General features: G+C 42.9%; 1 protein-coding gene across 1 annotated transcript in view; it reads right to left on the reverse strand.

The window, feature by feature from the left end:
* Window positions 1-2,310: 2,310 nt before the first annotated feature.
* LOC140486893 (solute carrier family 2, facilitated glucose transporter member 1-like) overlaps window positions 2,311-27,919 on the reverse strand; it is a 35,000-nt gene continuing 9,391 nt past the window's right edge. Inside the window, exons 2-10 of the mRNA XM_072585958.1 lie at window positions 25,011-25,106; window positions 21,073-21,233; window positions 16,376-16,616; window positions 15,185-15,347; window positions 12,291-12,478; window positions 11,090-11,194; window positions 9,545-9,646; window positions 6,724-6,927; window positions 2,311-5,858 (exon numbers count right to left, since the gene is read on the reverse strand). Of these exons, the coding sequence (XP_072442059.1) occupies window positions 5,655-5,858; window positions 6,724-6,927; window positions 9,545-9,646; window positions 11,090-11,194; window positions 12,291-12,478; window positions 15,185-15,347; window positions 16,376-16,616; window positions 21,073-21,233; window positions 25,011-25,106 (1,464 nt within the window). The 3' untranslated portion in view covers window positions 2,311-5,654. The remainder of the gene's footprint in view (window positions 5,859-6,723; window positions 6,928-9,544; window positions 9,647-11,089; window positions 11,195-12,290; window positions 12,479-15,184; window positions 15,348-16,375; window positions 16,617-21,072; window positions 21,234-25,010; window positions 25,107-27,919) is intronic.

Consider the following 27,919-nt stretch of genomic DNA (forward strand, 5'->3'; position numbering starts at 1 on the left):
GGGGCAGCAGTGACACAGGGGGCAGCAGTGAGACGGGGGGCATCTGTGACAAAGGGGGACAGCAGTGAGACGGGGGGGCATCTGTGACAAAGGGGGACAGCAGTGATGGGGGGGCAGCAGTGAGACAGGGAGCAGCAGTGAGACGGGGGCAGCCGTGAGACAGGGGGCAGCCATGACACAGGGGCAGCAGTCAGACAGGGGGCAGCACCGAGACAATGGGCAGCAGTGAGACAGGGGGCAGCAATGAGATTGGGGGCAGCAGTGAAACGGGGGGATAGCAGTGAGACGGGGGGGGGCAGCAGTGAGACAGGGGGAAGCAATGAGCCGGGGGCAGCAGTGAGACAGGGGGGCAGCAATGAGACACGGGGCAGCCGTGACACGGGGGGGGGGGGGGGGGGGGGGGTGCGTGAAGCAGTGACACAGGAGGCAGCAGTGAGACGGGGGGCAGCCATGACACAGGGCAGCAATGACACGGGGGGCAGCAGAAAGACAGGGAGCAGCAGTGTGACGGGGGGCAGTAGTAAGACGGGGGTAGCAGTGACATTGGGGCAGCAGTGAGACAGGGGGCAGCCGTGAGACAGGGGGCAGCAGTGACATGGGGGGCAGCAGTGATACGGGGGGCAGCAGTGAGACAGGGGGCAGCAGTGAGACAGGGGGCAGCCATGACACAGGGGCAGCAGTCAGACAGGGGGCAGCACCGAGACAATGGGCAGCAGTGAGACAGGGGGCAGCAATGAGATTGGGGGCAGCAGTGAAACGGGGGGATAGCAGTGAGACGGGGGGGGGCAGCAGTGAGACAGGGGGAAGCAATGAGCCGGGGGCAGCAGTGAGACAGGGGGGCAGCAATGAGACACGGGGCAGCCGTGACACGGGGGCAGCAGTGAGACACGGGGCAGCCGTGACACGGGGGGGGGGGGGGGGGGGGTGCGTGAAGCAGTGACACAGGAGGCAGCAGTGAGACGGGGGGCAGCCATGACACAGGGCAGCAATGACACGGGGGGCAGCAGAAAGACAGGGAGCAGCAGTGTGACGGGGGGCAGTAGTAAGACGGGGGTAGCAGTGACATTGGGGCAGCAGTGAGACAGGGGGCAGCAGTGACATGGGGGGCAGCAGTGATACGGGGGGCAGCAGTGAGACAGGGGGCAGCAGTGAGACAGGGGGCAGCAGTGAGTCAGGGGGCAGCAGTGATACGGGGGGCAGCAGTGAGACAGGGGGCAGCAGTGAGACGGGACGGCAGTGATTGGGGGGGCAGCAGTGAGACAGGGGGCAGCAGTGAGACAGGGGGCAGCAGTGACATGGGGGGCAGCAGTGATACGGGGGGCAGCAGTGAGACAGGGGGCAGCAGTGAGACAGGGGGCAGCAGTGACACGGGGGGCAGCAGTGAGACTGGGGGCATCAATGATACAGGGGGCAGCAGTGAGGCAGGGGACAGCAGTGAGACGGGGGGTGGTGCGTGAAGCAGTGACACAGGAGGCAGCAGTGAGATGGGGGGCAGCAGTGAGACAGGGGGCAGCAGTGACACGGGGGGGGTGCGTGAAGCAGTGACACAGGAGGCAGCAGTGACACAGGGGGCAGTAGTGAGACAGGGGGTAGCAGTGAGACAGGGCAGGGCTGAAGACTTGGGAGTAGCAGTGTAGTCTAGCATCCATGGGTGGATCTTAGCCAAGCACGCTGGGAGAGTGAGCCCAGTGTGGGGGTTGGAGGACAGGTGGTGGGGAGTGAGCCCTCTTGGGGACACTGAGCTTGGAGAAGCCACAGGCCCAATGCTTCAGAACGGAATGTAACGTTTGATATTTTATATTAAGAAGCTTGTGGTGCTGAATTTTTAAGCTTATTTTTTGATTTCTGTAAATAAGATTTTGAACCGAGGTACTCTGTGCCTGAGATGGTACAATGCAACGACATTATACACTTTTTACTGTAGTCATGTACCCTGTATTGAATATATGTGACACTAAACCCTAAATCTAAATCTAAAAATACCATTCAGTTTCTGGCCGTCATTACCTGCAGATTAACCTTCTGTAAATCATGCACTTGGACACCCAGATCCCTGTGCACCTCAGAACTCAGAAACCCAACACCGTTTACATACTCTTCTTGTTGATATGGACATTTCACTGTTTCCCACCTGCACTAACATCCAGTGGCATGAGTTTGGTTAATATCTTCCTTTCAGAAATTCCAAGGTTTTCAGGATCATGGCCACAGGATGGAGTAACTATCAGGTTCACAAAGAAAGGAAAATTTAAGGCACTTATATTTAGAGTTAGATTATTAGTGGGTTAATTCAGGTACAAAACCACACAGTTTATTGTTCAGAATTTTTTTTTATTTTCAACTTGCCACTAAGGTGAGCTTCACAAGAAATATGTACAAAATCTGTGCACAACCTCTATCCAAACAAAGCAGGGGTATTACTAAAGGTGTGACCACATTCACTGCTCGAGTCAATCTGTTTGTTTTCACTTTCTTATTAACTTCCCGAAAGATGTTTCTTCAGGAAATATATTTACAAGCTCAAAAGAAAACATATTATTAAAAAAAACGTGTATATGCTTATTCAACCATGGGGAATATTTCATTTTCCCGAAAGAATGGTTTTCTTCAAGGAGATCTCCAAGTGTGATCATGACTGAGTGAGCACAGCAGCTGGTTACAGTCAGATCCCGCCTGGAAACTAATTAACACAATTTATTCATTAATAGCACAGGAACAGAATCAGCTTTCATGCTGGTTTTGTCTCCATTGAAATCCCTGGACAGTGCTATTGAACACGGTGTGTCACTAATGTTTCACCTCATTCTTTGGTTCCACTTCAGGTGCATCAAGTTAAAATTAACCCGTTGTTTTCACACACTTCAAGTACTTAAAGTGGCACCATGCGAATTAGTGGTTTAAGTTAACCACCTGCAATTCAGCAAATCCGAATGGCAATAAACAAATGGGGACTTCAGTGAATGTTTGACTCAACTTACTGACATCATTGGCCTCCCAATCCCAGGCCTCACTGGCCCCTCTCATGTTTGGTCCTCCTTACCAAAACAATTCTCAAACATTTACCTAACTCTCTCACAACATTCACCCAGCTCCGCGCTGCCTGTCAACTCTCCTGATGCTGGCTCACCTATTCCTGATTCACTTCCTGATTCAATTACCGATGGCAACAAAATTTCACCAACTCCAGCCCTTTGAACTCACAATGCCCGCCTGCAACTTCCCCCTCCTCTGCCAGACTCTAAGGCAACCAGAAACCTTGGTGGCTGCTCTATTTTCTGCAAATTAATTGCATCAATCATCACTGCCCATGAGGTTGGAGTAAGAGAAACGATGGACAATTTCAAAAGGAATTCAGCTGGTAAGCTAAGGGCGATCAGTTTGCAGAGATACAGGGACAGAGTGAGTTTGAGATGTAGGGGTATGGGGCTGTAACTGCCTTGCTCTGTGGACAGCCAGCATGGGTTTGATACGTGGAATGGCCTACTTCAGTGCATTATTGTTCTCTGAATCTTAAACAGGAGCAGGTGAGCTACTAACAAAGTCAGCAACTGTCAAGGTGATGACCTTTGAAGCCAGGTCATGAGCAGCAGCAACATCTCAAAACTGGGAATGAAGGGAAACAAAACCTGTTTGATATTCCCATTCAGGGTTTAGTCTCATCTAACCCCCCATGAGTCACATGTTAACTGCTGCACAGGCTATTTTTGTACAGGTACTACTTTTAGTTCTACTATTTAAAATACAAAAAGAATATTTCAAGCAAAACATTACCAAGAGAAAATGTATTTTATATAATTTTTGTTCAGTTTACATCTTTTTCTACTTTTCTTTCCCAGATTAAAATATGTATAAAAACCGGCTAAACTAAAATAAAGCAAATCTCTATTTATTCTTTATTGTGGATGAATAGTTGTTGTTTAAGGTTTCTCTTAAGAAACAAAAGAGAGCCTTCAGCTGCTGGTGAGGGGCTCAAACACTGGGGGAGGCCTGGGTTTGTCAGATTCTCTAAAATGTTAACTTTCCTTACAGGCCTCCTGCCCTTTATTTCCAACTGAGGAAATAATAACAGGCAGAGATGGAAACAGATGCTTAATCCCTAACATTCACTCTGTGCAATGTCAGAGTCCACAACCACACAAGGCACTATCTGAAGTACTGAGCTCATATCCAAAACTAGCTCAATACAGTGAAGATTATACAGTTTTCCAAGGTTTTTGCAAAAAAACTAAATGGAGGCAAAGATCACAAACAGTTTGGAAATCTGAATGAGAGGTTTCAGAAAGTAGCAAAGAGACAATAATGATCTGTTTGACATCTATCCTTGGCTGGGTATTGGACATTAAGCAAATATTAATAATACCCCAGCAATGAAAAAGGGGGAGGAAAAGATACTGAGAAATCCAGAAAGTCTATTAATTCTGAAAGAAATTATTGTAAAATCTTAAAATTGATTACATAAAGTTGGTAAAAATGAACAATCGTGTGGTGGATTTCATGTGGCCAATACTTGGGACAGATGACACAGTTGTATCTAACAGGTGACTACTTCACATGATTACATTTTATAACCAGGAATAAAATAATATGCTCAAGTGAAAATGGGCCCCTAGATACGTACTTTGAGGGAAAACAAACTCAATTCATTTTGGCAGCCTCCATACTTTAAGCATTGACTCACCAAAAATGTTTTGGAGGTAGGGGGAGGGGTGGAAATATTTGCCGGATTTGATAGCAACACAAGCCAAGTATCCTCACCAACCTCTCCATCAATATCACAGGACTGTGTGTTGGCTGAATTCCATGGATACGTTGCATCAATTGCAAAAGCAATGTTTGGCACATCTGTATGGAAGTGATAATGGCTCACACCAAACTCTTTCCAGTAACAACATTACTTACTATCAGTGTTTCAGAAAAGCTACTTATAAATTACAGTACAAAAGTATTTATGTTGTGTAGGAGATAGGTGGCTGGTCAGTAAAAGCCTGGACACTGGTGCTGGCCATGTTAGTGAGAGTACGTTCACTTGCTGGGTTATCAGTTCTTCTGCAACATCACAGAGAAACTGTATTCAAACGTGGGAAAACACTCACCCACTAAAATATCACAGATTTCTAGATGATTTAAAGTGTTCTCCAATAATGACAAAAACTATTTTTTAAAAAAAATATTAAGGGCTGATCCAGTGAACCAGGAGCAGCTTTCTACAATGTGAAGTGTACAAAAAGTAATTCTATCATTTACAACTAGCCATTTCTACAGAAACGAAACCATATTCTGTGTTTATACATTACATGTGACATGTAGCTCATTATATTTACATTAACTTTACCTCTATAATTTATTTCCTATAAACACTATAAACATATTCAACATATAAATACTCAACGCTATACATGGAAAGCTTTGAAATGCTAATTAATAATTATATCAGTCAACATGTAAGATAGTCAAAAAGGTTAGTTCTGCTTACTGACCATAACATTTTAAACAAATGGAGATGTGTTCTGGTAAACAATCAGAGCTTAGTTCCTGTACATTCACAGGAATCTGCTGACAGGCCAGACACTCCACCCTGTTACATATTTTGTCAGTAGTGTGGGTATAACCTAGTCCCATTGGCTCCTATTCGGCTGTTCCAACACTGCTCCCACTTAAACCTGTGAGTCTGCACCCAGGCTGTTGAGTTCCTCTGGACTGTGCTTTTCTGGTGAGTTAACTCCCGCACCCTGGCGGAAACCAGAGGCAATCTCATCAAATGTCCTTCCCTTGGTCTCAGGGACTTTGAAGTAGGTGAATACGAAAAACAGAACCAGGAGCACAGTGAAGATGATGAAAACATAAGGTCCACAGAGTAGCTGTTTAAAGGGGAAAAGAAATATTTTGAATGAAGGAAGTTAGACACTTTTTGATACTATAATCAGCAGTTACTGTTTATCAGGAACAAGCTCCATATTACATAAATAATGCTAACAGTTTTCTATCTCCATAGTAACGATCGTACAAAGCAAGATGGCTATTTTGTGTTGTTCTGAATTTACCCAATTTAAAAACTCAGCTGATTTCAGACAAGGTCACATCACCCCTGCAGCTTTAATCAATCAAGTCTTCACTTTCTTTCTCCTGTTAACAGTAGGAACAATCAGCTGGAATGCCTGAGCTTAGTAAAAACTCCTTGTTTTATTGACAAACTGCACACAGCAGTTACAGAGTGAAGACTTTGAGCAGGTATATGGTGTCAGTGTGCCCACACCCACTGCCCCCATGATGGCTATACCAGGTTGGTGTTGTCACTGGGCCTCTTTGTTAGAGGGAAGCTCATTCTGCGAGATACACTTCCTGAAAGCTCCCTCAGCAGCAGTGTGAAAGGTTCACACAATGGGAGCCCAAACTGTACAAACAGTCTTTCAGATCCACAGGAGCTAAGCCACAAAGGTTCCAAATTACAGTGAAACAAAACATCACCCCTAATCAATACACTCTTGTGTTGTGCTGATCTTCAAATCATCACCTCAGATTAACACCCGTGCTCCTGGAGCCATGGAGCTTTAGGTGGTTATTTGAGTGCCTTCTCCAGACAAATCCAGAGGTTTGAGCATGTGTCACTGTTTGGTAACACTTTAACTCAGGTTTTAATAGGTCAGACAATAATACTTTTTTTAATTACGGCCCCCCCCCCCTCCCCTCCCTGTCATTTGCGGTTAACAAACACAGTGCACCCACCTCGACATATTGGAAACACATGCCAACAAGGAAATTTGCCGTCCAGTTACACAAACCAGACACTGCAATAGCAGCTGGTCTGGGTCCTTGACTGAACAACTCCGCAACAATAAACCACGGGATTGGGCCAGGTCCAACCTCAAAGAAGGCCACAAACCCAAAAATGGCGATAATGCTTATGTAGCTCATCCAAGTCAGCTGGTCCTGCACAACAACAAAAACAGCACTTTTAATATTTTATGCTCACAACGATCAAACTCATTCTTAAAATATAAACCGGTACAAAATCTCGCGGGTGATGATTTTTCTTTCTGATCAGAGTTGATTTCACCATTTCCTTGTTGTGTTTCTGAGATTTTCTTCTATTGTGAACTCTGACTAAGTGAAACCATTGAGCTGGGGTTCTGTGCTGTAGCACTTCATTGTTCCTGGCAACAAGACTTTCATTAATAGTCCCCGTCCCTCTACTCAGTTCCCCAGAACAACCTTGAGAACGTATCAATCATACTTGGCTAATCCAAGGAACGGAGGGCTGTATTACAAAGGAGAGGTTGAATAGATTGGGCCTGTACACATTGGATACAGACGAATGGGAGGCAATACACAGTCCTATGGGGACTTGACAAAGTGATGTGGAGACATTGTTTCCCCTTGTGGGAGAGTCTAGGAGCAGAGGGCATCATCTCAGAATAAAGGCTCACCCATTGAAGACAGATGAGGAGCAATTCCTTCTCTCAGAACACAGTGAACCGATGAAAAACTATGCTGCAGAGGGCTATTGAGGCTGGATCATTAAACCTACTCAAGGCTGAGATAGACAGATTTTTACTCAGGAATGGAAGTAAGGATTATGGTGAAAAGGCAGTAAAGTGGAGTTGAGGTTTACCAGATCAGCCATGATCTCATTGAATAGCAGAGTTCAATAACCAGCTGAATGACCGCCTGCTCCCATGTCTTATGGAAAAACTAATAATGAAAGCACAATCCTTAGCACAATTAAGTTACTATGGCGCTCATATCGAAAATCCTGCTGGATTCAAAGTTTCTTTTCAAAAGACCTCATCAAGTTGTCGATGCTGTGCAGCAGTGGATCGATCTGTGCCAGTGGAACCTTTCCCAATTCAAAATTAATCAATATCTGGATCCCCATGATTGTAAACCTAACATGTTCCCACTATTAGGAACACGGGGACAGAAGGATAACATTCTGCCTCTTTAAACTGCTATTCCATTCAATAAGACCATGTTTGATTGGGTTAGGGAAGATTTGTAAGAGCTGCACCACAATTCCAGTTACCACCTCAGTTCCCGAGAATCCCTGACCCAACATCAATTTATTTTATTCAATTTTCAATTGATCAACAATCTCAAATTTCATGGGGGAGGGTGGAATTTTCCAGCTTTCCACTCTCCTTTCAGACATCCCCTAAAGGCCTTGCTCTAATTGTTAATGTGAGGTCCCGTCATCATCCCAACAAACATCTATATCTACACTATCAAATCCTTAGTAATCCAAAACATTCCAATTCCATTGTTATCTATTGTCAAAGGAATACAGGCCAAGTGCATGAACCTGTCTTCGTCTTAGCCCTGGGATCATTCCCATAAATATTTTCACAAATGATGAAAAGTCTAAGCGTAACCGTTAGGAACCACAACTATTACAGGCTACAACTAAAGTCTATGAGAGAAGAAATGTTGCAGCCAAGTGTTCTCTCAAAATGATTCAAACATTTTACACCTTGTGATCTACCTCACAGAAAATCTATTTTCGTCACATCGTACAGTGCAGGAGGCTACTCCACCCTTCCTGTCTGTGCTAGTTCTTACCCCACCCCCATCTCCATCCCATATACTCTGCATTTTGTTTCCTATAGATTCACCACATTTGCCGAATCAGGAACATATTCAATTCCCTTTTTGTATTAAATCTTGGAAGTATTCCCATTTCGCAAACTGCACTCAGTAAATCAGGACACTGAGGAGTTGTATTCTGTAATCAGTCTTTTGGTTGTTTGCTAATAAGGATACAATGATTTTATAGAATTTTATTCTTGGAAATTCAAGGCCACTGGACTGATAGTGAAATAAATTGGATAAAATCCACAACTGGATAAGTGTGTCACATTCTGTGCATGGAGGGGATTTGATGGGTTTAATGAACTTTATTTTGTTCCACACATTCTCTTTTCCTTCAAAAATTACTTGGAACATAATCGCACAATTGAGCCAATTACTCAAAACCCATCTTTTTTGATGTGACAGTTAACTCAGAGTGAACATTTAAATCCTTTTTAAACACAGCTGTTGTCCATGAACATTTGTAGAATTAATTTCTATGAATTGCCTCGTTAATCAATACAGAGAAACACAGGGATTTGAGGTTTGTCCTCATCTCCCTGTAAAATGGTTGAATGATAGGGTTTGGGGCTTAGCTTTGCTGCTCCTCTCCCTTGTAAAGTTGCTGTCTTTTGTGTACAGCTGTAAATGTTTTTTGTAAACTGTTTGTAATTTGTTTAATAAAATTACAGAGAAACACAACATTTAGACAAACTCTCACGTACACACATACAAACATTCTCACTCATGCATGCTCACACACACACACACACACTCCACTCACATTCACACACACTTACTCACTCACACGGAAACACACACTCACATTCACACACACTCACTCATGCACACTAAGACACACACTCACATTCACACACACTCCACTCACATTCACACACACTTACTCACTCACACACATTCACACACACTTACACACACATGTGCACACATAGGGATGAATCACTCAATAAAAGTCTCTTACCAGAAGGACAAGTGCAATAGTCATCAGAATCGCACAGATGGCCATCCCTGCCAGGCCAATCAGATGCAGTGTGCGTCGCCCAGCACGTTCCACCACAAACAGCTGCAGGAAATAAAGACATTACAATGAAAACAGCAGCCTCGAAAAACTATCGGTTTCATCTCTATAGTGAGAGGATTGGGGTACAGGAGCAAGGATGACTTGCTGCCATTGTACAGGGCCTTGGTGAGACCACCCCGGTCTCCTTTACCATTTCTCCTGGGAGAAATATCTTCACCCAGAGAGTGGGGAGCCTATGGAATTCTCTGTCACAGAACGCGGTCAAAGCCAAAACATTGAATGTTTTCAAGGGGTTAGAGATTGTTCTTAGGGCTAAAGGGATCAAGCAGTATGGGGAGAAAGTGGGAACAGGGGACTGAATTGGATGATCAGCTACGATCGTATTGAAAGGCAGAGCAGGCATGAGGGGCTGAATGGCCTCCTCCTGCTCCTAACGTCTATGTTTCCATGTTACAAGTGCAATGTGCTGTACAGACTGGGAGAGTGGCCTGAGGCAAGGAGCCAGATGTTTGAGCCAAATCTGTCCTCAGATCTCATCGATGTATCTCATCCCACAAGCTGCAAATGTGATTTGGGTGCCCAGAGGGTAGACAGTGTCTAATGTGGGCCAAGAACAATCCCTGGGAGATGGGTGAGGTTGTGCCAGCCATGACCATGGTACTGCAGCTGCACCACCCCAATACCATGTGGCAGTGAATACAGACCATGGTGTTTCATTGGAGGCTGAGAGACCACTGCACAGCCATCAGCAAGTCCGGACGAAGAGCTGAAAAGCCTAAAATGTGCCCTTGTAGCTCAGTCCCCATGAGTTCCCACCCTGATCCAGCAGCTAGCCAAATACTCCATTTACCAGGGAGTCTAATATCTGACTTGGGGAAGCCACTGGGAAGGTCAAAACCTCACAGACCCCATACAGCACTGGGTACAGGACACAGGACACTGCACGGTGAAACAGAGGATTTCTACATCCATTCTACACTCAAAAACATCACTGCAGGAATCTAGATCATTTTATTTCCTCCACTCTGCTAAAAATGAGCAAAAGAAGCACTTTAATCTTCCCCAACGTCTGAAGAAATATTTTCTTTTTGTCTCTTGATGACTCTGACATCTGGTGCCATGTACTTACACTGAAGCAATATAATGCACTGTCTGACGGCCCTCACTTTAGGGAGAACCTTCACAGATGAAGCTTGGGACCGTTAATGCTAATGGTAAAGTCAACTGGGTTACAATTGGCCCCCCACCTCGTGTCCGTTCACATGTAAGAACGAGTAGAGGCTGCCTATATCATAATGAGGATCTCCTCAAACCTGAGTGATCCCATCTGAGAGCAGTTGAAGATCAGTGAGCTTGTGGCCCAGACCCACTCTGAACTGATTGACCAATGTGGTACCCTTACAGCATCCTGATCCACGCTGGAGTTTAATTCTTAACCTTACAGCACAGTACAGGTGGGGAACTCAAGTATGACCGAGTACTTACCGATACAACAGTGAAAGCTGTGTTCACCACACCGGAACCAATAGTGGCATAGACAGGCTTCTCAACCCCAGCTTTTTCAAAAATACTTGTCGAGTAATAGAAAATCTATAGAAAGAATAAAACACATTTTGAGAAAACACTGACATCAATGATGGTCCTTTTGGCACTTACAACCACAAAATCACATGTTTTCAGAAGACAGCTGTAGTGGTTAGCCAGCTGGACATCATAGAATATGAATTCCCCGATTGGAGCTGTTCATCTAGTGCAATCACAGAGCCCTGGCTGACAGACAGATGAAAAGGAGAGTGTCAGGGATACCAGCACTCTGGTACCTGACTCTGTATGAGGTAATACTGTAGGCAAGGACTCGCCACGTGGAAATAAAGGAGTGATTTGTTGACGGGGTATCTGCGTTTGTGGAGTTATTCCGTGAACCAAGCAAAATCCTGATCATTTGCACAAGCCAAATAAATAATGAGAAAGCAAACACTTAGGGAACAGAACTTCAGTAAATGCAGGACATGATCAGAAGACAGCCTTGAAGGTTTGTTTGTAACAGGAAAGTGGAGCTCAGAGGCTTTGTGTCTACTCCAAGTTCTTATTTTCACAGAAGTGGCTCCAGAAACAGCCCAAGAATCTGGGTAAGGAACTCAGTGGGCTGTTACATTTACCAATTATTTTGTGGTCCCCTCACTGACCAAATCACCAACATAAACCAGGGACTCTCCCTATGGAACTGTAAACATTAACACAGCCTGGCCTGTGTGTATCATTGTGTACGTCACAGGTCAGACACCATTCAGAGTTCTGAGATTGATTACCCAGTTTCCTGAACCAATTATGTCTCTTGATAAAGCGCAAGAAAGATCATTCAACGCTTTGGGAAGCTGGCTCCATTTGGAAAAGGGAGACTTTGAGCTACCAAAGGTTTTCCAGATGATGAAGTGACTGGTCTGAATGGGTTGTTCTAGCAAAGAATACAAAGGCAAAGGACACACGCTATTAATGTGGAAACTGAAATTACAAACAGGTTTGTAAAACAAAGGAAGGCAGTAGAAATAAATTCAAGAGACAATGAAATGAACGTTTGAAGAGAATGAATTCTAGGAAATGATGGGATAGCTGTGATTGGGAGCTGGGTAGCAGGAAAGGACAGACTCCCTGGACTGAACAGAGTGTTTTATTGGTGAATACTCACAGCATTGATACCGGACAACTGCTGGGACAACTGCAACACGATTGCAATGATGATGGGCTGCCGATACATCGGTGAGCGGAACAACTCAGGAATTGTTACTTTCTTCTCTCGCATCATCTGCCTGCTCTCTTCCTTCATCTCCTGCAGATCATTGCTCACATCGGTTGTCCCACGAAGCTTCTTCAGAACTGAAAATATTTGACAGCGTTATTTTCAGGAATATTAATTCACTAACCCATTAAAATTGTGACAAGAGTGGCTTTGTGTTTACTGAATTCAAGTTGACGTACTGGGGAGGGGAGAAAGTGAGGACTGCAGATGCTGGAGATCAGAGCTGAAAATGTGTTGCTGGAAAAGCGCAGCAGGTCAGGCAGCATCCAAGGAGCAGGAGAATCGACGTTTCGGGCATAAGCCCTTCTTCCGCCACCTCCAAACAGACCCCACCACCAGGGATATATTTCCCTCCCCACCCCTTTCCGCCTTCCGCAAAGACCAATCCCTCCGTGACTACCTGGTCAGGTCCACACCCCCCTACAACCCACCCTCCCATTCTGGCACTTTCCCCTGCCATCGCAGGAACTGTAAAACCTGCGCCCACACCTCCTCCCTCACCTCTATCCAAGGCCCTAAAGGAGCCTTCCACATCCAAAGTTTTACTTGCTCATCCACTAATATCATTTATTGTATCCGTTGCTCCCGATGCGGTCTCCTCTACATTGGGGAGACTGGGCGCCTCCTAGCAGAGCGCTTTAGGGAACATCTCCGAGACACCCGCACCAATCAACCAAACCGCCCCGTGGCCCAACATTTCAACTCCCCCTCCCACTCTGCTGAGGACATGGAGGTCCTGGGCATCCTTCACCGCCGCTCCCTCACCACCAGACGCCTGGAGGAAGAACACCTCATCTTCCACCTTGGAACACTTCAACCCCAGGGCATCAATGTGGACTTCAACAGTTTCCTCATTTCCCCTTCCCCCACCTCACCCTAGTACCAAACTTCCAGCTCAGTAACTGTCCCCATGACTTGTCCGGACTTGTCCTACTTGCCTATCTCCTTTTCCACCTATCCACTCCACCCTCTTCTCCCTGACCTATCACCTTCATCCCCTCCCCCACTCACCCATTGTACTCAATGCTACTTTCTCCCCACCCCCACCCTCCTCTAGCTTATCTCTCCACGCTTCAGGCTCACTGCCTTTATTCCTGATGAAGGGCTTTTGCCCGAAACATCGATTTCGAAGCTACTTGGATGCTGCCTGAACTGCTGTGCTCTTCCAGCTCCACTAATCCAGATTCTGGTTTCCAGCATCTGCAGTCATTGTTTGTACCTCGTTGGAATTACATCAGCTCAGTATTCACATTCCCATTGATATGCTTCTCAAGACTTTGGGAAACCAATTTTACATTTTCTGCACATGCCAAAGTCATCACCCTGGCCAGGGTAGGTGCATTATCAGGTTGTTGACTTTGGGATGAGCGTTTAAACTAAAGCTCATTCCACACATGCAGATTGATTTACCTGGTCACACCACTTATACAGTAAGGATGACTGGCTGATAAAGAGTGTGCAAATTAGCACTTTATTGATTCCTAAGTGCTTTCAGATATGGAGCAGCTGGACAGAACTCTGATTACACGATTATCTTATCTGTATTTTTCTAATAGGTACCTGGTACAAGCCCAAACACAGAAGATGTATTTACACAATGCACCCTAACAAGCAATTGAGTGCTGAGATCTTTTTTGCAAAACGGGACAGACTTGCATTTCCATAGCACCTTTCCTAAACTCAGAATGCCTGGTTTGAAGTGTAATCAAAGAGTCATACAGCAGAGAAACAGACCCCTTCGTCCAACTCATTCATGCTGACCAAGTTTCCAAACTAAACCAGTCTGCATTTGTCCCATATCCCTCTCAGCCTTTCCTGTTTACTTGCCTGCCCAACTGTCTCTTAAATGTTGTAACAGTACCAGCCTCCACCACTTCCTCTGGCAGTTCATTCCATACAAGCACCACCCTCTGTGTGAAAACATTGCCCCTGAGGTCCCTTTTAAATCTTTTCCCTCTCACCTTAAACCTTTATCGTCTTGTTTTGAACTCCCCGATCCTGAGAAAAAGACCCTTAGTTCCTGCTGAAGTTCAGGAAGCACAGCTGCTATCTTGCACACAACAAGCTCCCAAACCGTGATAATGAGCAGTCAATCTGACTTAAAGTTCATCACAAGAGCAAACACCTACCCCAAATCTCCCTCCCTCAACTCGAGACCTAGTGAAATGTAGCAGCATTGTGCACCATATCTACAAGATGTCCTGCAGAAATTCACCAAAGATCATCAGGCAGCACCTTCCAAACCCACAACCACTTCCATCTAGAAGGACAAGGGCAGCAGATACATGGGGACACCATTACCTGGAGGTTTACCTCCAAGCCACTCCCCACCCTGACTTGGAAATATATCGCTGTTCCTTCACTTATACTGGGTCAAAATCCTGGAATTCCCTCCCTAAGGGCATTGTGGGTCAACCCACAGCAGGTGGACTGCAGCGGTTCAAGAAGGCAGCTCACCCTCACCTTCTCAAGGGGCAACTAGGGACGGGCAATAAATACTGGTCCAGCCAGAGATACCCATGTCCTGCAAATGAATAAATAGAAAAAAATGTGGCTCAACTCTCCCTTGAGACACCAGACCCTGGTAAAGTTCCTAGGCATTCCTACAGCAACTAACCAAGCTCACTCCCTCATTAGTGAATTACCAACTGTGTTTTCCCACCTTACCCAGTGACGCATAAACAGATGAAAGCCGTTTTGCTGTAAGTTTATTAAATAGTTTGATTGCTCGGATAGATGGTGTCAAAATAAGAGTCTCTTTACTGGTGAAAGACTAAACTCACCGTTCTTTGCCTTGCTCTCTTCATTCTTGTTGATAAGGAGGAAGCGTGGGCTCTTTGGACAGAATGGTAAAGCAATACACTGTAACAGTGCTGGCAGGAAGATAAACCCAAGCAGCAATGGCCAGAGTGATTCACCTCCCATAATAGACTCCAGCCCAAAAATCTATAAATACAAGGAAAGAGTATTTCAATTTAGTTACATCTGAAAATAAGGAGTAAAAACTATTCCGAGATTTTACAAGGACCTCTCCTATACTAGAATTGATCTGTCTCTGCACCTTCTTTATAGCTGTGACACTATGTTCTGCATTCTGTTCTATTACCCTGATGTACTTAAGTAAGGTATGGTTTATCTGGTTAGCAAAACAATACTTTTCACTGTATTTCAGTACACGTGATAATAATAAATCAAATAAATTCTTAGAAAAATGAAATTGGGACGGAAGCCTTTCACAAAGTCTCAGACCCTGCGCAAATCTTCACTCTTACTCTGATGAGGTCAATAATCTGGTCAGGACAGCAAGTTTGAAAGGTGTATCTCTGATCCCAGGCTGGTATTAACACATACCTCCATCCCCTGCTCCATTTATCTTCTTGTGACATTTCTATGGCAGCTCTCTCTCTCTTGTAACTCTCTCCCTCTCGTATCTCTATCTCTCTCTCTCTCTTCCCCCTCGCCCAACAACTCGCTGGGTGGTCAGTGAAAATCCCAGAGGAAACAGACAGCCAGGCATGTCAGCAGATTAGGAGGATTCTTTGGAAACAAGCGTCACTTATTTGTAAAATACACTTTGAATTTACACTTGAACAGACAGTAATTGCCAAATATAGGTCAGTGATTTTAGCTGTGGCCAAGTCTTCTTGAGCTTGTGACTGGTCAGTAACAAATACCTAAGCTCAAAACAAATTACAGTGAAATATCAAAATTGGAATCTGTCTGTGAATGATGTGAAATTGCCCATAGTGTCCAGGGATGTGCAGGCTAGGTGGATTAGCCATGGGAAATGCAGGGTTACAGGGATAGGGTGGGGATGAGGGATACTCTTCAGAGGGTCAGTATGGACTCAATGGGCTGAATGGCCTGCTGCCACACTGTTGCAGTGATACTCTGGATGGTTTGCCAAGACTATAAGAGATCACAGGAAATGGGAAGCAGTCCCACATTGGTATTGTCCAGATTATATTGCTCACCTGTGCAATCAGAATTCCAATGACAATTCCCAGCTGATGTAGAGTCCCGAGAGCTCCTCTCAAAGCTGTGGGAGAGATCTCCCCGACATACATGGGAACAAAACCTGTGGTCAAACCACAGTAAATGCCAATAATGAATCGTCCCAGTATAAGCATTTCAAATGAGCTAGCCAGTTTAGAGAATCCCATGAGAGCAGCTCCAATGAATGCCAGGACATTGATCATCAGCATCGAATTCCGCCTGGGTTAAAGAGCAACAGAAATAGATCTTATAGTCTACAAAGTACTTCATCGTGCAACAGAACAAGTTAACTTATCCGAAGAAGTTTAACAGGACTCGTTATTATAAATTGTCGTTAACTAGAAAGTGGATTGCACAGTGATCATTCATGACCAAGTTGCTTTGGGGCAGCACTGTGGCTCAGTAGTTAGCACTGCTGCCTCCCTGCGCCAGGGATCTGGGCTCAATTCCTGTGTGACTGTCTGTCTGGAGTTTGCACATTCTCCCCATGTCTGCATGGGTTTCCTCCACAATCCAAAGATGTGCAGTTTAGGATGAATTGGCCATGCTAACTTGCCCATAGTGGTTAGGGATGTGTAGGTTAAGTGCATTAGTCAGGGGTAAATGTAGAGTAATTGGTAGGGGGAATAGGTCTGGGTGGGTTACTCTTCGAAGGATTAGTGTGAACTTGTTGGGCCAAATGGCCTTTTTCCACACTGTAGGGATTTATTTTTGAATGTAATTAAGAAATGACAAATTCACAATCAATCACTCACTCAGATTCACAAGTGACATACAAACAGAGCAGCAATGTTTTGGTATGTTTTTCAATTTATTTTCACACTTAATTAAAAAACAGACACAGTGACAGACAGGAGGTCTGGTGTAAACTATTCACCTTATACATTCACAATCTCGATAAAGGAACTGAGGGCATTGTTGCAAAGTTTGTACGTGGCACAAGGACAGGTGGAGGGACAGGTCATGTTGAGGAAGGTGGAGGCTGCAGCAGGACTTGGGACGGCCTGGGAGAGTGGGCAAAGAAGTGGCAGAAATGTAGAAAAGTGTGAGGTGATGTCCTTTGGTAGGAGGAATAGAGGTGTAGACTAGTTTCTCAATGGGGAAAGGCTACAGAAATCTGAAGTTCAAAGTGACTTGGGAGTCCTAGTTCAGGATTTCTAGAAGTTAACATGCAGGTTCTGTTGGCAGTTAGGAAGCCAAAAGTAATGTTAGCATTAATTTCAAGAAGTTAGGATACAAGAGCAGAAATGTACTGGTGAGGTTATATAAGGCTCTGGTCAGATTGTATTTGGAATATTGTAAGCAGCTTTGGACACTATATCTGAGGAAGGATGTGCTGCCCTTGGAGAGGGTTTGGGAAGGCTTACAAGAATGATCCTAGGGATGACAGGCTTGTCTTTGAGGAGCGGTTGAGGACTCTGGGTCTGTACGCAATGGAGTTTAGAAGGATGAGGGAGGATTGTATTGAAACTTACAGAATACTAAGCGACCTGGATAGAGTGGACATGGAGAAAATGTTTCCATGAGTAGGAGAGACTAGGAACAGAAGGTGTGGTCTCGGAATGAAGGGATGATTCTTTAGAACTGAGGACAAATTTCTTCAGCAAGAGAGTGGTCAATCTGTGGAACTCATTGCCAGAGAGGGCTGTGGGGGCCAAGTCTTTGTATGTTTTTAAGGCAGAGATAGATAGGTTTCTGATTGGCAAGGGGATCAAGGGTTACAGGGAGAAGGCAGGAGAATGGGGGTGAGAAACATATCAGCCAGGATCCAATGGGGGAGCAGACTCAATGGGCCAAATGGCCTAATGCTGCTCCTGTCCCTTATGGTGTAATAAAACAGAGCAGAACAGGTCCTATCACTGATGATTAACCACAGGATATTGAAAAGTGCTGCAGAAACTCAGCAGGTCTGGCAGGATCTGTGGAGACAGAACTAAAGCTAATGTTTTGAGCCCTGTGCTTCTTCTTCCAAACTGGCCCTTTAGGCTGATCATGGGGTGGAAACTCTCAAGTTGTGCTTCAGTGAAACTAAATTTAAACCCAATTGAGGTCAAATTGCTCAATAACAGAATTGATGTTCAGAAGAAATGTACAGTGCCAGAAATGGATACTACGGGATAATGACCATCAAGTAAAATTCCTACCCTCTTAATGAAAATTTCTTAATCATGAATCGACTTATAATTAATAATAAATATTTAATAGTGAGGTTGGTCAATAAAAGTTGAAGTTCACAGACATTACCCTTCTGTTCTTTCCTCCCCTCCAACCTTCTTCTACTCTCGTCTTGCTCATAACTAATCACATTTCTAATTCTTTCGAGATCTGATGAAACTAATTGATCTAAATCATTAGCTCAGTTTCTCTTTCCACAGAAATTGCCAGACCCAGAAAATTTCCAGCGTTTTCGCTGTTTATTTTAGGTTTCCAACATCTTTTGTGAAGGTGATGATCAAAATTGGTAAAATGATCTCAAGGTAACGACTACTTAACAAGTTATTAGGATGAGGGATAACAGATATAATTACAGGAAGGTCTGTAATTGTTCATTACTGAGTCTGACTATCACCAGATAAACATTTCATCAGATTTACTGCAAGCTCAGTCTTTGAACAGGACGAGATGCAATGAACGATGTAAATGTTGAAAGCTGTTACATCATGCTGAACAATAGAGAAATCCATTTCTCTCATGTGTGAGAGATGGTTTTGATTGTTGACAAAATTCTGCTGTTTCATTCTGATTGTGCAAAACTGTGTTTGGACTGAATAAACCAGCGGAGGGACTAATTGAATTGTAATTACTCAAACAAAAACAATGTCATTTTCTAGTGTTCTGTTAGGAAGAGAAACATAGAAACTAGAAACAGAAGTAGACCATTCTGCCCTTCCAGCCTGCTGCACCATTCATTATGGTTATGGCTGATCCTCCAATTCAGTGCCACATTCCACTTCCTCTCAATATTCTTTGATGCTTTTGAAATCTAAAAGCTCATCTATCTTTTTCTTTCATATATTGAGAGACGTGGCCTCCGCAGCTTTCAAAGACAGAGAACTCCGCAGGTTCACTATTCTTTAACGTGAAGAGGTGTTTCCTCATCTTAGCTCCTGAGACCATGACACCTGGTTCTAGACTCCTCAACCATGGAAAGGTCCTCCCTGCAGCTTCCCTGCCAACTCCTGTCTGAATTTTACATGCTTAAATACAGGTCAATTTGAACCAATCTCTCATGGCGAATAATTGAGAACAGTCAGAAGTTGCCACACCAGAGTGATAATATTCAGCCTTTTGTGAAAATGTACTTGTTAACGGCAAATATTTTTCCTCAAAGTGCTTCAGGCTTTGTGATTTTGCTATGTCACAAATCAGACAATGGGTGATAAGATTAGAAGTTAGGGGACATCTTGAATGCATTAGAAATTGGAAATTTCATAACATGAGTATTAGTGGAGTTGTGGAATGTTGTCAAAGGATACAGCATGTTATAGATCTGTTGAAAAGTTGGCCAGAGAAATGGCAGATGGAACTTAATCCAGACAAGTGTGAGGTGATGCATTTGGGAGGTCAAACGGAAGAGGAAAGTGTATCGTAGTGGCAGAATCTTTAAGAGCATCAGTATTGTCATTTATATAAATGATTTGGATTTGAATATAGGAGATATGGTTAGGAAGTTTGCAGATGACACCAAAATTGGAGGTGTAGTGGACAGCGAAGAAGGTTACCTCAGAGTACAATGTGACCTTGATCAGATGGGCCAATGGGGTGAGAAGTGACAGATGGAGTTTAATTCAGATAAATGCAAGGTGCTACATTTTGGAAAAGCAAATCAGAACAGGACTTATACAATAGCAAGGTCCAAGGGAGTGTTACTGAACAAAGAGACCTTGGGAGTGCAGGTTCATAGTTTCTTGAAAGTGGATTCACAGGTAGACAGGATAGTGAAGGCAGTGTTTGGCACGTTTGTATTTATTGGTCAGAGTATTGAGTACAGGAGTTGGGAGGTCATGTTGCAGCTCTACAGGACATTAGTTAAGCCACTTTCGGAATATTGCATGCAATTCTGGTCTCCTTCCTATTGGAAAGATGTTGTGAAACTTGAAAGGGTTCAGGAAATATTTACAAGGATGTTGCCAGGGTTGGAGGATTTGAGCTGTAGGGAGACGTTGAATAGGCTGGGACTGTTTTCCCTGGAGTGTCAGAGTCTGAAGAGCAATCTAATCGAGGTTTATAAAATCATGAGGGGCATGGATAGGATGAGTAGCCAAGGTCTTTTCCCTGGGGTGGGGGAGTCCAGAACCAGAGGGCATAGGGTTAGGGTGAGAGGGAAAGATATAAAAAAGACATAAAGGGCAAATTTTTCACACAGAGGGTGGTGCCTATATGGAATGAGCTGCCAGAGGAAGTAGTGGAGGCTGGTACAATTGCAACATTTAAAAGGCATTTGGATGGGTATATGAATAGGAAGAGTTTAGAGGGATATGGGCCAAGTGCTGGCAAATAGGGCCAGATCAGTTTAGGATATAGCCTTAGAGTCATAGGGTTGTATAGCACAGAAACAGACCCTTTGGTCCAACTCTTCCATGCTAATCAGATACCCTAAATTGATCATGGTGGGCACAGACATGAGGGGCACTGTTCTATGTTGTAAATATATCAATTGCACTGCAAATGTTACCTTCCAAATCGGTTGACAAACAATCCCACCGAAAATGATCCACACATACCACCCACTGAGAAAATGGCGACAGCCAGAGACCAAATGGTGGTGAGCATTGATGGATCAACAGATTCATCGTAACGTTGTATCCAGGTATAATTAATAAATCCTTCAATAACCTGAAAGATAAATCACCAACATTACAGAATGTAACAAATGAACTATAGACACTAAATCCTTTCAGAAGTTTTGATGTGAATTTCATTGTCATTAATGGAAGTGGACAACTCAAATCTGGAAAAAAGTGTAATCAATGGCACCTTAGTCTGATTAAAAGAGGTCATACACAAATAAATGCAATGCCATGTCTAACATCCTGTTTTTAATAAATCTTGAGATAAACTTATATAAGTATATCAGGATTGCCAAAGGCTGAACAAATAGCCAAATGTAAATATTACACTCTTCCTTTTGAACGGGTGAGGAGAGGGCCGGGTTAATGAAGAAAGTAATATGTAGCAAGACAACAAAATGGACGCTGCTTTCTGAACCCATCCCTCCCACTAGGTGGCACAAGTGTGCCATTTGCTGAAAATGACCCATGTCCTTCACCACAGCACAGCTCGTGTTCTTTTGTGCTTTATCTACTTGTGTTGACAGAATCTGAGTTTCCATTTCATAAAAAAAGGTCACATAATGTTGCTACCATTTTGGTTTCGCACTCCTCCCCAGCGGGACACATTGTTTCAGGTCAGGCTCTGATTTAACATCACAAAGATGTTGGCAGTTAGATAGCAGCCCTTGTCATTTGGCAGCTGCATTTTTATAACTCCCTGCCATTACTGTGTGCACTCTCTCACCTATTCTAACACAGTAACAATTCTTGCTTTAACAGAAAGAACTGCTGTGTATTGGTCACCACACCCTGAATTTTAATTCATCAGCCTGTGTCATCTTGGTTACACTGGTGCTCTCATGTCTTTCTCTCTAGTTTCCAGGTAACTGCGTGAATGGAACTGTTTTCATTCTTTGGAAAATTCCTAGTCAAATACAATGTTTACTTTGTAACATGGAGCAGTGTACACAATCACTATGACATGCTTCCTCATAAATATTCATATACGTGATTCTTAAAATCTAAATATTTTTATACTGTAAGAAATAAAGATAATCAATTCCCATTGGTCAAAGAGTTGGAAAATAAATGTTTTGGATTTTCGTATATACACCAAAACTTTACTGCGTACACATTGAATTTGTTCTTTGTGATATCACCAGCAAGTTTCCAGGGAAACTGGAGGTTTCTGTATTTCAGAAATCATCACTGGATGTAATTATCTTTTGCCAATTGTTTAGCAAGGCTGTATAAAACTTTTCTGCGTACTATTTGAGCATGTATATATTCATCCATGTTAAAGAGATAAACTACTTTATAAGGTTATGTATAGATGTTTAACTTGAATGAGCATGTTCAGATGAGACATTGTGTTTTTGTGCACAGGACAGGAACTTGAATCTTGCCCAGGCTTAATATAAGGAATGTAAACTTGGGCAGACCCGGTAAATGTGTTTGTAGCTCGAAGCTGACCATAATTGGACATGACTGGTGAAAAAAAAAGAAAAGAAATTTGGAGGTTGCTGTCTGCAATTGAAGGCATGTTTGTTTTCTTTGGAAAATGTTATTTCTGAATCAATAGTGGAGACTCATTCTGTAAACGATGATAATCTATAGTCTACTGTTGACACAATGCCTGTTGGAGGTAATGTACATTTTCAGCTATTGCTCCCAGTTGACTGTTCTCATTAGTAAAGGGGGCCAGTTATGATCTGTGCAGTTTCAACCTGAGACTGTGACTGTGAATGCACAGGGACATAAACAATATGAGCCACATGAAGTGATGTTGCAGGCCCCAAAACAGCCACCATTTCATAAATATATTGAGGTGAATCCCTCTCATGCTGCCAACTAATGAAACAAATTCCTCTATTGTTTCTAGCACACAGTTTAATTTGCTTTTTACAACGGATCTGTGACTTCTGACAACAATTATTTTTCTTGCTCTAGGCAGGTTTAGAAGATATGGTTTTCTGTTTTATCTAGTAATTTTGCTTTTCGGAGTCAAAATTCTAATAATAGATTTAGATCATTGAAAGACAGTTGAACAGCAGCTGTATTAGACAAAAGATGTTGTTCTCAATTTCAGCAAGCTGTGATAAGTGTAATAAATTTAATAATAGTTTACTTTTCAAAGCAGGAATGTTTCAAATCTTTTTAAAAATCACCATATGAATTGGTGATAGATCAATAAGATCTAGAAGCTTCTCTCCATGCCCAGCTGAACACATTGTGTCCCATTGATCTTATCAATGAAATTCTATTTTGAGGCCCTGTCCTTTGTGTATCATGAGACCTAATTAGTCCAATCGTTAACCCACTGCTGTGCTGATCGAAAAAAACATTGAGCAAAAATATTATTTCAGGAGAAAAACATAACCAGTTACTTTATCCGCTCTGTCAACATATTAAAGAAACAAACATTACAAATTTTAAATCAGTGAATTTATATCTAAGTAATAACTAATCAATCCCAAATATTATATTTCCAAAGGTTTTAAACAGATGCTAACAGAAATAATGTCCTCGGAGTATATTCTTTTTAATTGTTATAACTGGTTCGATGAGGACTTTTTCACAAATCCTACCTGCAAACTTCCATTAAGGAAGTGGAACTTTTGGTCAACAAAAAAATGCTGGAGATCACAGTGGGACAGGCAGCATCCATGGAGAGGGAGCAAGCTAATGTTTTGAATCTAGATGACTTTTCATTAGAACTGATATGAAGCTCTGATGAAGAATCATCTCGACTCAAAACATTAGCTTGCTCCCTCTCCATGGACGCTGCCTGTCCTGCTGTGATCTCCAGCGTTTTGTTGTTTTCAGTACAGATTCCACCACCTGCAGTAATTTGCTCCTATTCCGTACTTTTGGTCAAGCAGTTCCCAGGATTTTGATTACCACTAACACAGCTCAGTACTGGAGCTAATGTTCAATTAGGAACTGCGCCATCAGTGAACCATATACCCTGGTCAAATCCCTAACCTCTCTTGATTTAACCCACTGAAGTCACAACTTTCTGCGATAGTGAGGGGAAAGTGGGAAATGTTCCTGTCCTCTATAGCTGGTCACCAACTCCTGTACAGAAGTGAGTGAATGTTGAACATGGAACAGGGGAATATAAATCCAAGGCATTCACTGAGTGAGCCCATACTTTCAGAATAGCCTTTGAGCAGAGAAGGACAAGGGTGAACTGTGACCTTGAAAGGGTGATTAACATATAGTTTGGGGAAGAAATATTTAACATAGTAATTCTGGCAATGTGATGAAGGAGTAGCGCTCTGAAAGCTTCTGATTTCAAATAAACCGATAGGACTATAACCTGGTGTCATGTGCTTTCTGACATTGCCCACACTAGTCTAACACCAGCACCTCACCATCAGAGGTACAATGTAATTTGAGTTACTGACGACAAACCTATGGTAAAAATAAATATATTTATTCCACAACTCTTTGATCTAGTTGTTGTGGTTCTGTTTGCCAAGCTGGGAATTTGTGTTGCAGACATTTCGTCCCCTGTCTTTGATCTAGTCTACATTGAAATTAAAGAATTATTATTCAAATTCCATCATATTTCTCTCAGAGTTGTTACAATGCAGAAGGCCATTCAGCCCACTGTGACTGTCCTGACTCTGAGTGAGCGGAGTGGCTTCATGCCATTCTCCTGCTTTTCCCCATAAACCTGCAATTATTTCTAATAAATAATCATCTAATGTGCTCATTGATATGAATAAATAATTACCATAAGATATGCCAAGAAATCAATCAATCTTTTCCACAAAGTGTGGAATCGCATTATAAAACAGATCAATTTTAGAAATATTGAAACAGCTTGTCCTACCTTTTGGGGGGCATTGATGACACCAGTGTTGTAACCGAACTGGACTGACCCCAGCACTGCAGTGCTCACTGCTAGGATTAACTGTCCAGTAACTTTCTGAAAGATATTAAGAAAGAGACCAAGATCACACTCTGTACTTTTGTGTACCAATGGAAACACAGACCCAGAGAGAAAGAGATAGACACATGGAAAAAAGTTGGAAATAGACTGCATTTCAGGGTAAAACTCTTCCTGGAGACTCCTTAATACCATTTCATTAAATGCAGATGTTTGATTTGTGAATGCTTTCTTTTGTTCCTTCCCCCATTCTTTATTTTTTCTCTGGTACAGTTTTTTTTTGTGTTTGAGTAAAATCCAAACTGTAAGTAATTTTATGTTTTATAACAATATTTCCCATTCCCCTCTATAACATAACTATTCTCGAACAAAGTTTAAAAAATCACACAACACCAAGTTATAGTCCAACAGGTTTAATTGGAAGCTCCGAGAGCTAGTGCTTCCAAATAAACCTTTTGGACTATAACCTGGTGTTGTGTGATTTTTAACTTTGTCCACCCCAGTCCAACACCAGCATCTCCAACTCATTCTTGAACAAGAAAACGTCAGTTCTCCAATCTGCTAGTACAGGGTGGCTGCATTAACGCATGTTTCATTAAAAAGAATTCACTGTAATGCGATTGACAAACTGGAGAAAGTTTCTAAAGCACAAGCTTTTTAAACATGTGTTGGCTGTAATGCGATTACGATGCTAACACTTTAAAGCACTGTTTCTAAAGCGTGATTTTTCTATAATTCAGGGTTGCACAAGAATGCAGCCATCGTGTTTTAGGAAAACTACCTGTACACCCCCACCTTCAAATCAAGTGACCACCATCCTGCTGTATTTTTGTTCATTCACAGAACAGGGGTGTATTGGCTAGACCGACATTTATTACCCAGCCTTATGCCCAGAGGGCACTTATGCATCAAACACATTGCTGTGGGTCTGGAGTCATATATGGGCCGGACCAGGTAAAGATGGCAGATTTCCTTCCCTTAAAATTTTATCCAGACAGTTGTTTTATAGTCATTGTTGGATAATGAATTCCAGATTTTTATTGGGGTCAAATTCCTCCATCAGTCAACTGAACACATATCTTCATAACATTATCTTTGAGGAGAAAGTGAGGACTGCAGATGCTGGAGATCAGAGCTGAAAATGTGTTGCTGGAAAAGCACAGCAGGTCAGGCAGCATCCAAGGAACAGGAGAATCGACGTTTCGGGCATCATCCTGAAGAAGGGCTGATGCCCGAAACGTCGATTCTCCTGCTCCTTGGATGCTGCCTGACCTGCTGCACTTTTCCAGCAACACTAATCCAGTATCTTCGTAACATTACCCAGGATTCCGGAGTAAGTCTAGTGCCAATACCATTTGACCGTTGCCTTCCCACAGAGTCTATTTGCATATTTCTATCCAACTTCATTAGCAGAACAATTACTCATCTGTTAACATTAATCATGAGCTTCCCAGACACTGGTCACATTGTTTAATCCTTTTCCAGCAACTCAGCAGAAAGTCATGGAATGGGGACAGTAGGCACTGTTTGCACTTCTCAAAATCAGAGACGCTTACTTTCAGTGTGTACATTAAGCAGCTTTCTTTACTTCCTGAGTAACACAAAGCCCTGAATTGATTAAAACAGGAGATTAAACCTCACTCAGTAAACTCAGTTGTACAATTAATTAAAACTAACCCTCCCCACCCTAAAAATGTCAAATCAACAAAACCAAAATGTAAAAGCTTTTCCATTTAAGTAAAGCAATCAGCTTATTTTAAATTCTCAAACTCTATGCAAAACCAAATATGCGGCCATAGCTGGAATTATGAACTTTGGATCTAATTTAGGAGTTCTTTAATTTGCACAAAAACCAAAACTCTCAAATAGTTTTTGAGCAGAAGTTAAAAATCTGAAACAAAGAGGTCAAAATGAAGGAATACATTCAGAAGGCGATGCAGAAAGGAGCAGAACAAATTTCAAGTCAATGATCTTTCATCAGAATGGGCAGCTTCTCAAAGTGCACAGCTTTTAAAATAGAGGCGGGGATGAACAATAGGTGAGAGGTGGGAGGTGGGGGTGGGGAGGGGAGGAAAGATAGAGGGAATAAATAATTAAAGAGGTGATGATGATGCTCCACAAAAAGAGGTGATAATGTCATAAATAAAGAGACAAAAGATGGGTGTAAAGGAAGGGAAAATGGCTATAACAAAGGATGGGAAAACCTGGCAAAGAGGAGGCTTGTGTTACTCTGGACTTTGTGGGAAGGAAAGCAGACAGTTTCTGAGGCATGTACATTATCCTGATGGCTATATCCCCACCTTAAGTATCAACCCATCCCTCCACCATCCCAGATAACCCTTGTGTTTGTCCATCCTTAGCACCTGTTAATGAAGGGAAATCAGATGGTGCTTGACATGTAAAGTTGTTAACCTCGATATTTATACCTGAAGTCAGTAAAGTACTAAGTAAAAACTGAGATGCTGTACCAATGAAGCTCAACTCAAGCTTGAATAATAACAATAAATGAGGGCAAAGATCAGAAAGGGATAAGGTGATCAATATCTCAGGGTCACTGTAGTGGACTCAGAGGAGAGTTGCAGTATGTAGTTACCCAAATGCAGTTCTCCAAACTCCAACACAGAGGACACTCAATGGCTGAAGTGAGTAGAATGTTATAACATGGGAAGTTTGAGTATTGCTTCATCTCAAAAGGAGAATTTGGGGTCCTGGAAAGTGAGATAAGATAAATTTCTTATCGTTTTGAATAGTTCCGTTTTGTTTTACTGTTTGATTGGATATTTTCTGCTGCTATCTACCAATTGTCCTTCCCCTCATTCATATTCTGAACAGTGGCATCATGGGAAGATCAG

The sequence above is a fragment of the Chiloscyllium punctatum genome, chromosome 16 (genome assembly GCF_047496795.1).
Source record: "Chiloscyllium punctatum isolate Juve2018m chromosome 16, sChiPun1.3, whole genome shotgun sequence".
NCBI lineage: Eukaryota > Metazoa > Chordata > Chondrichthyes > Orectolobiformes > Hemiscylliidae > Chiloscyllium > Chiloscyllium punctatum.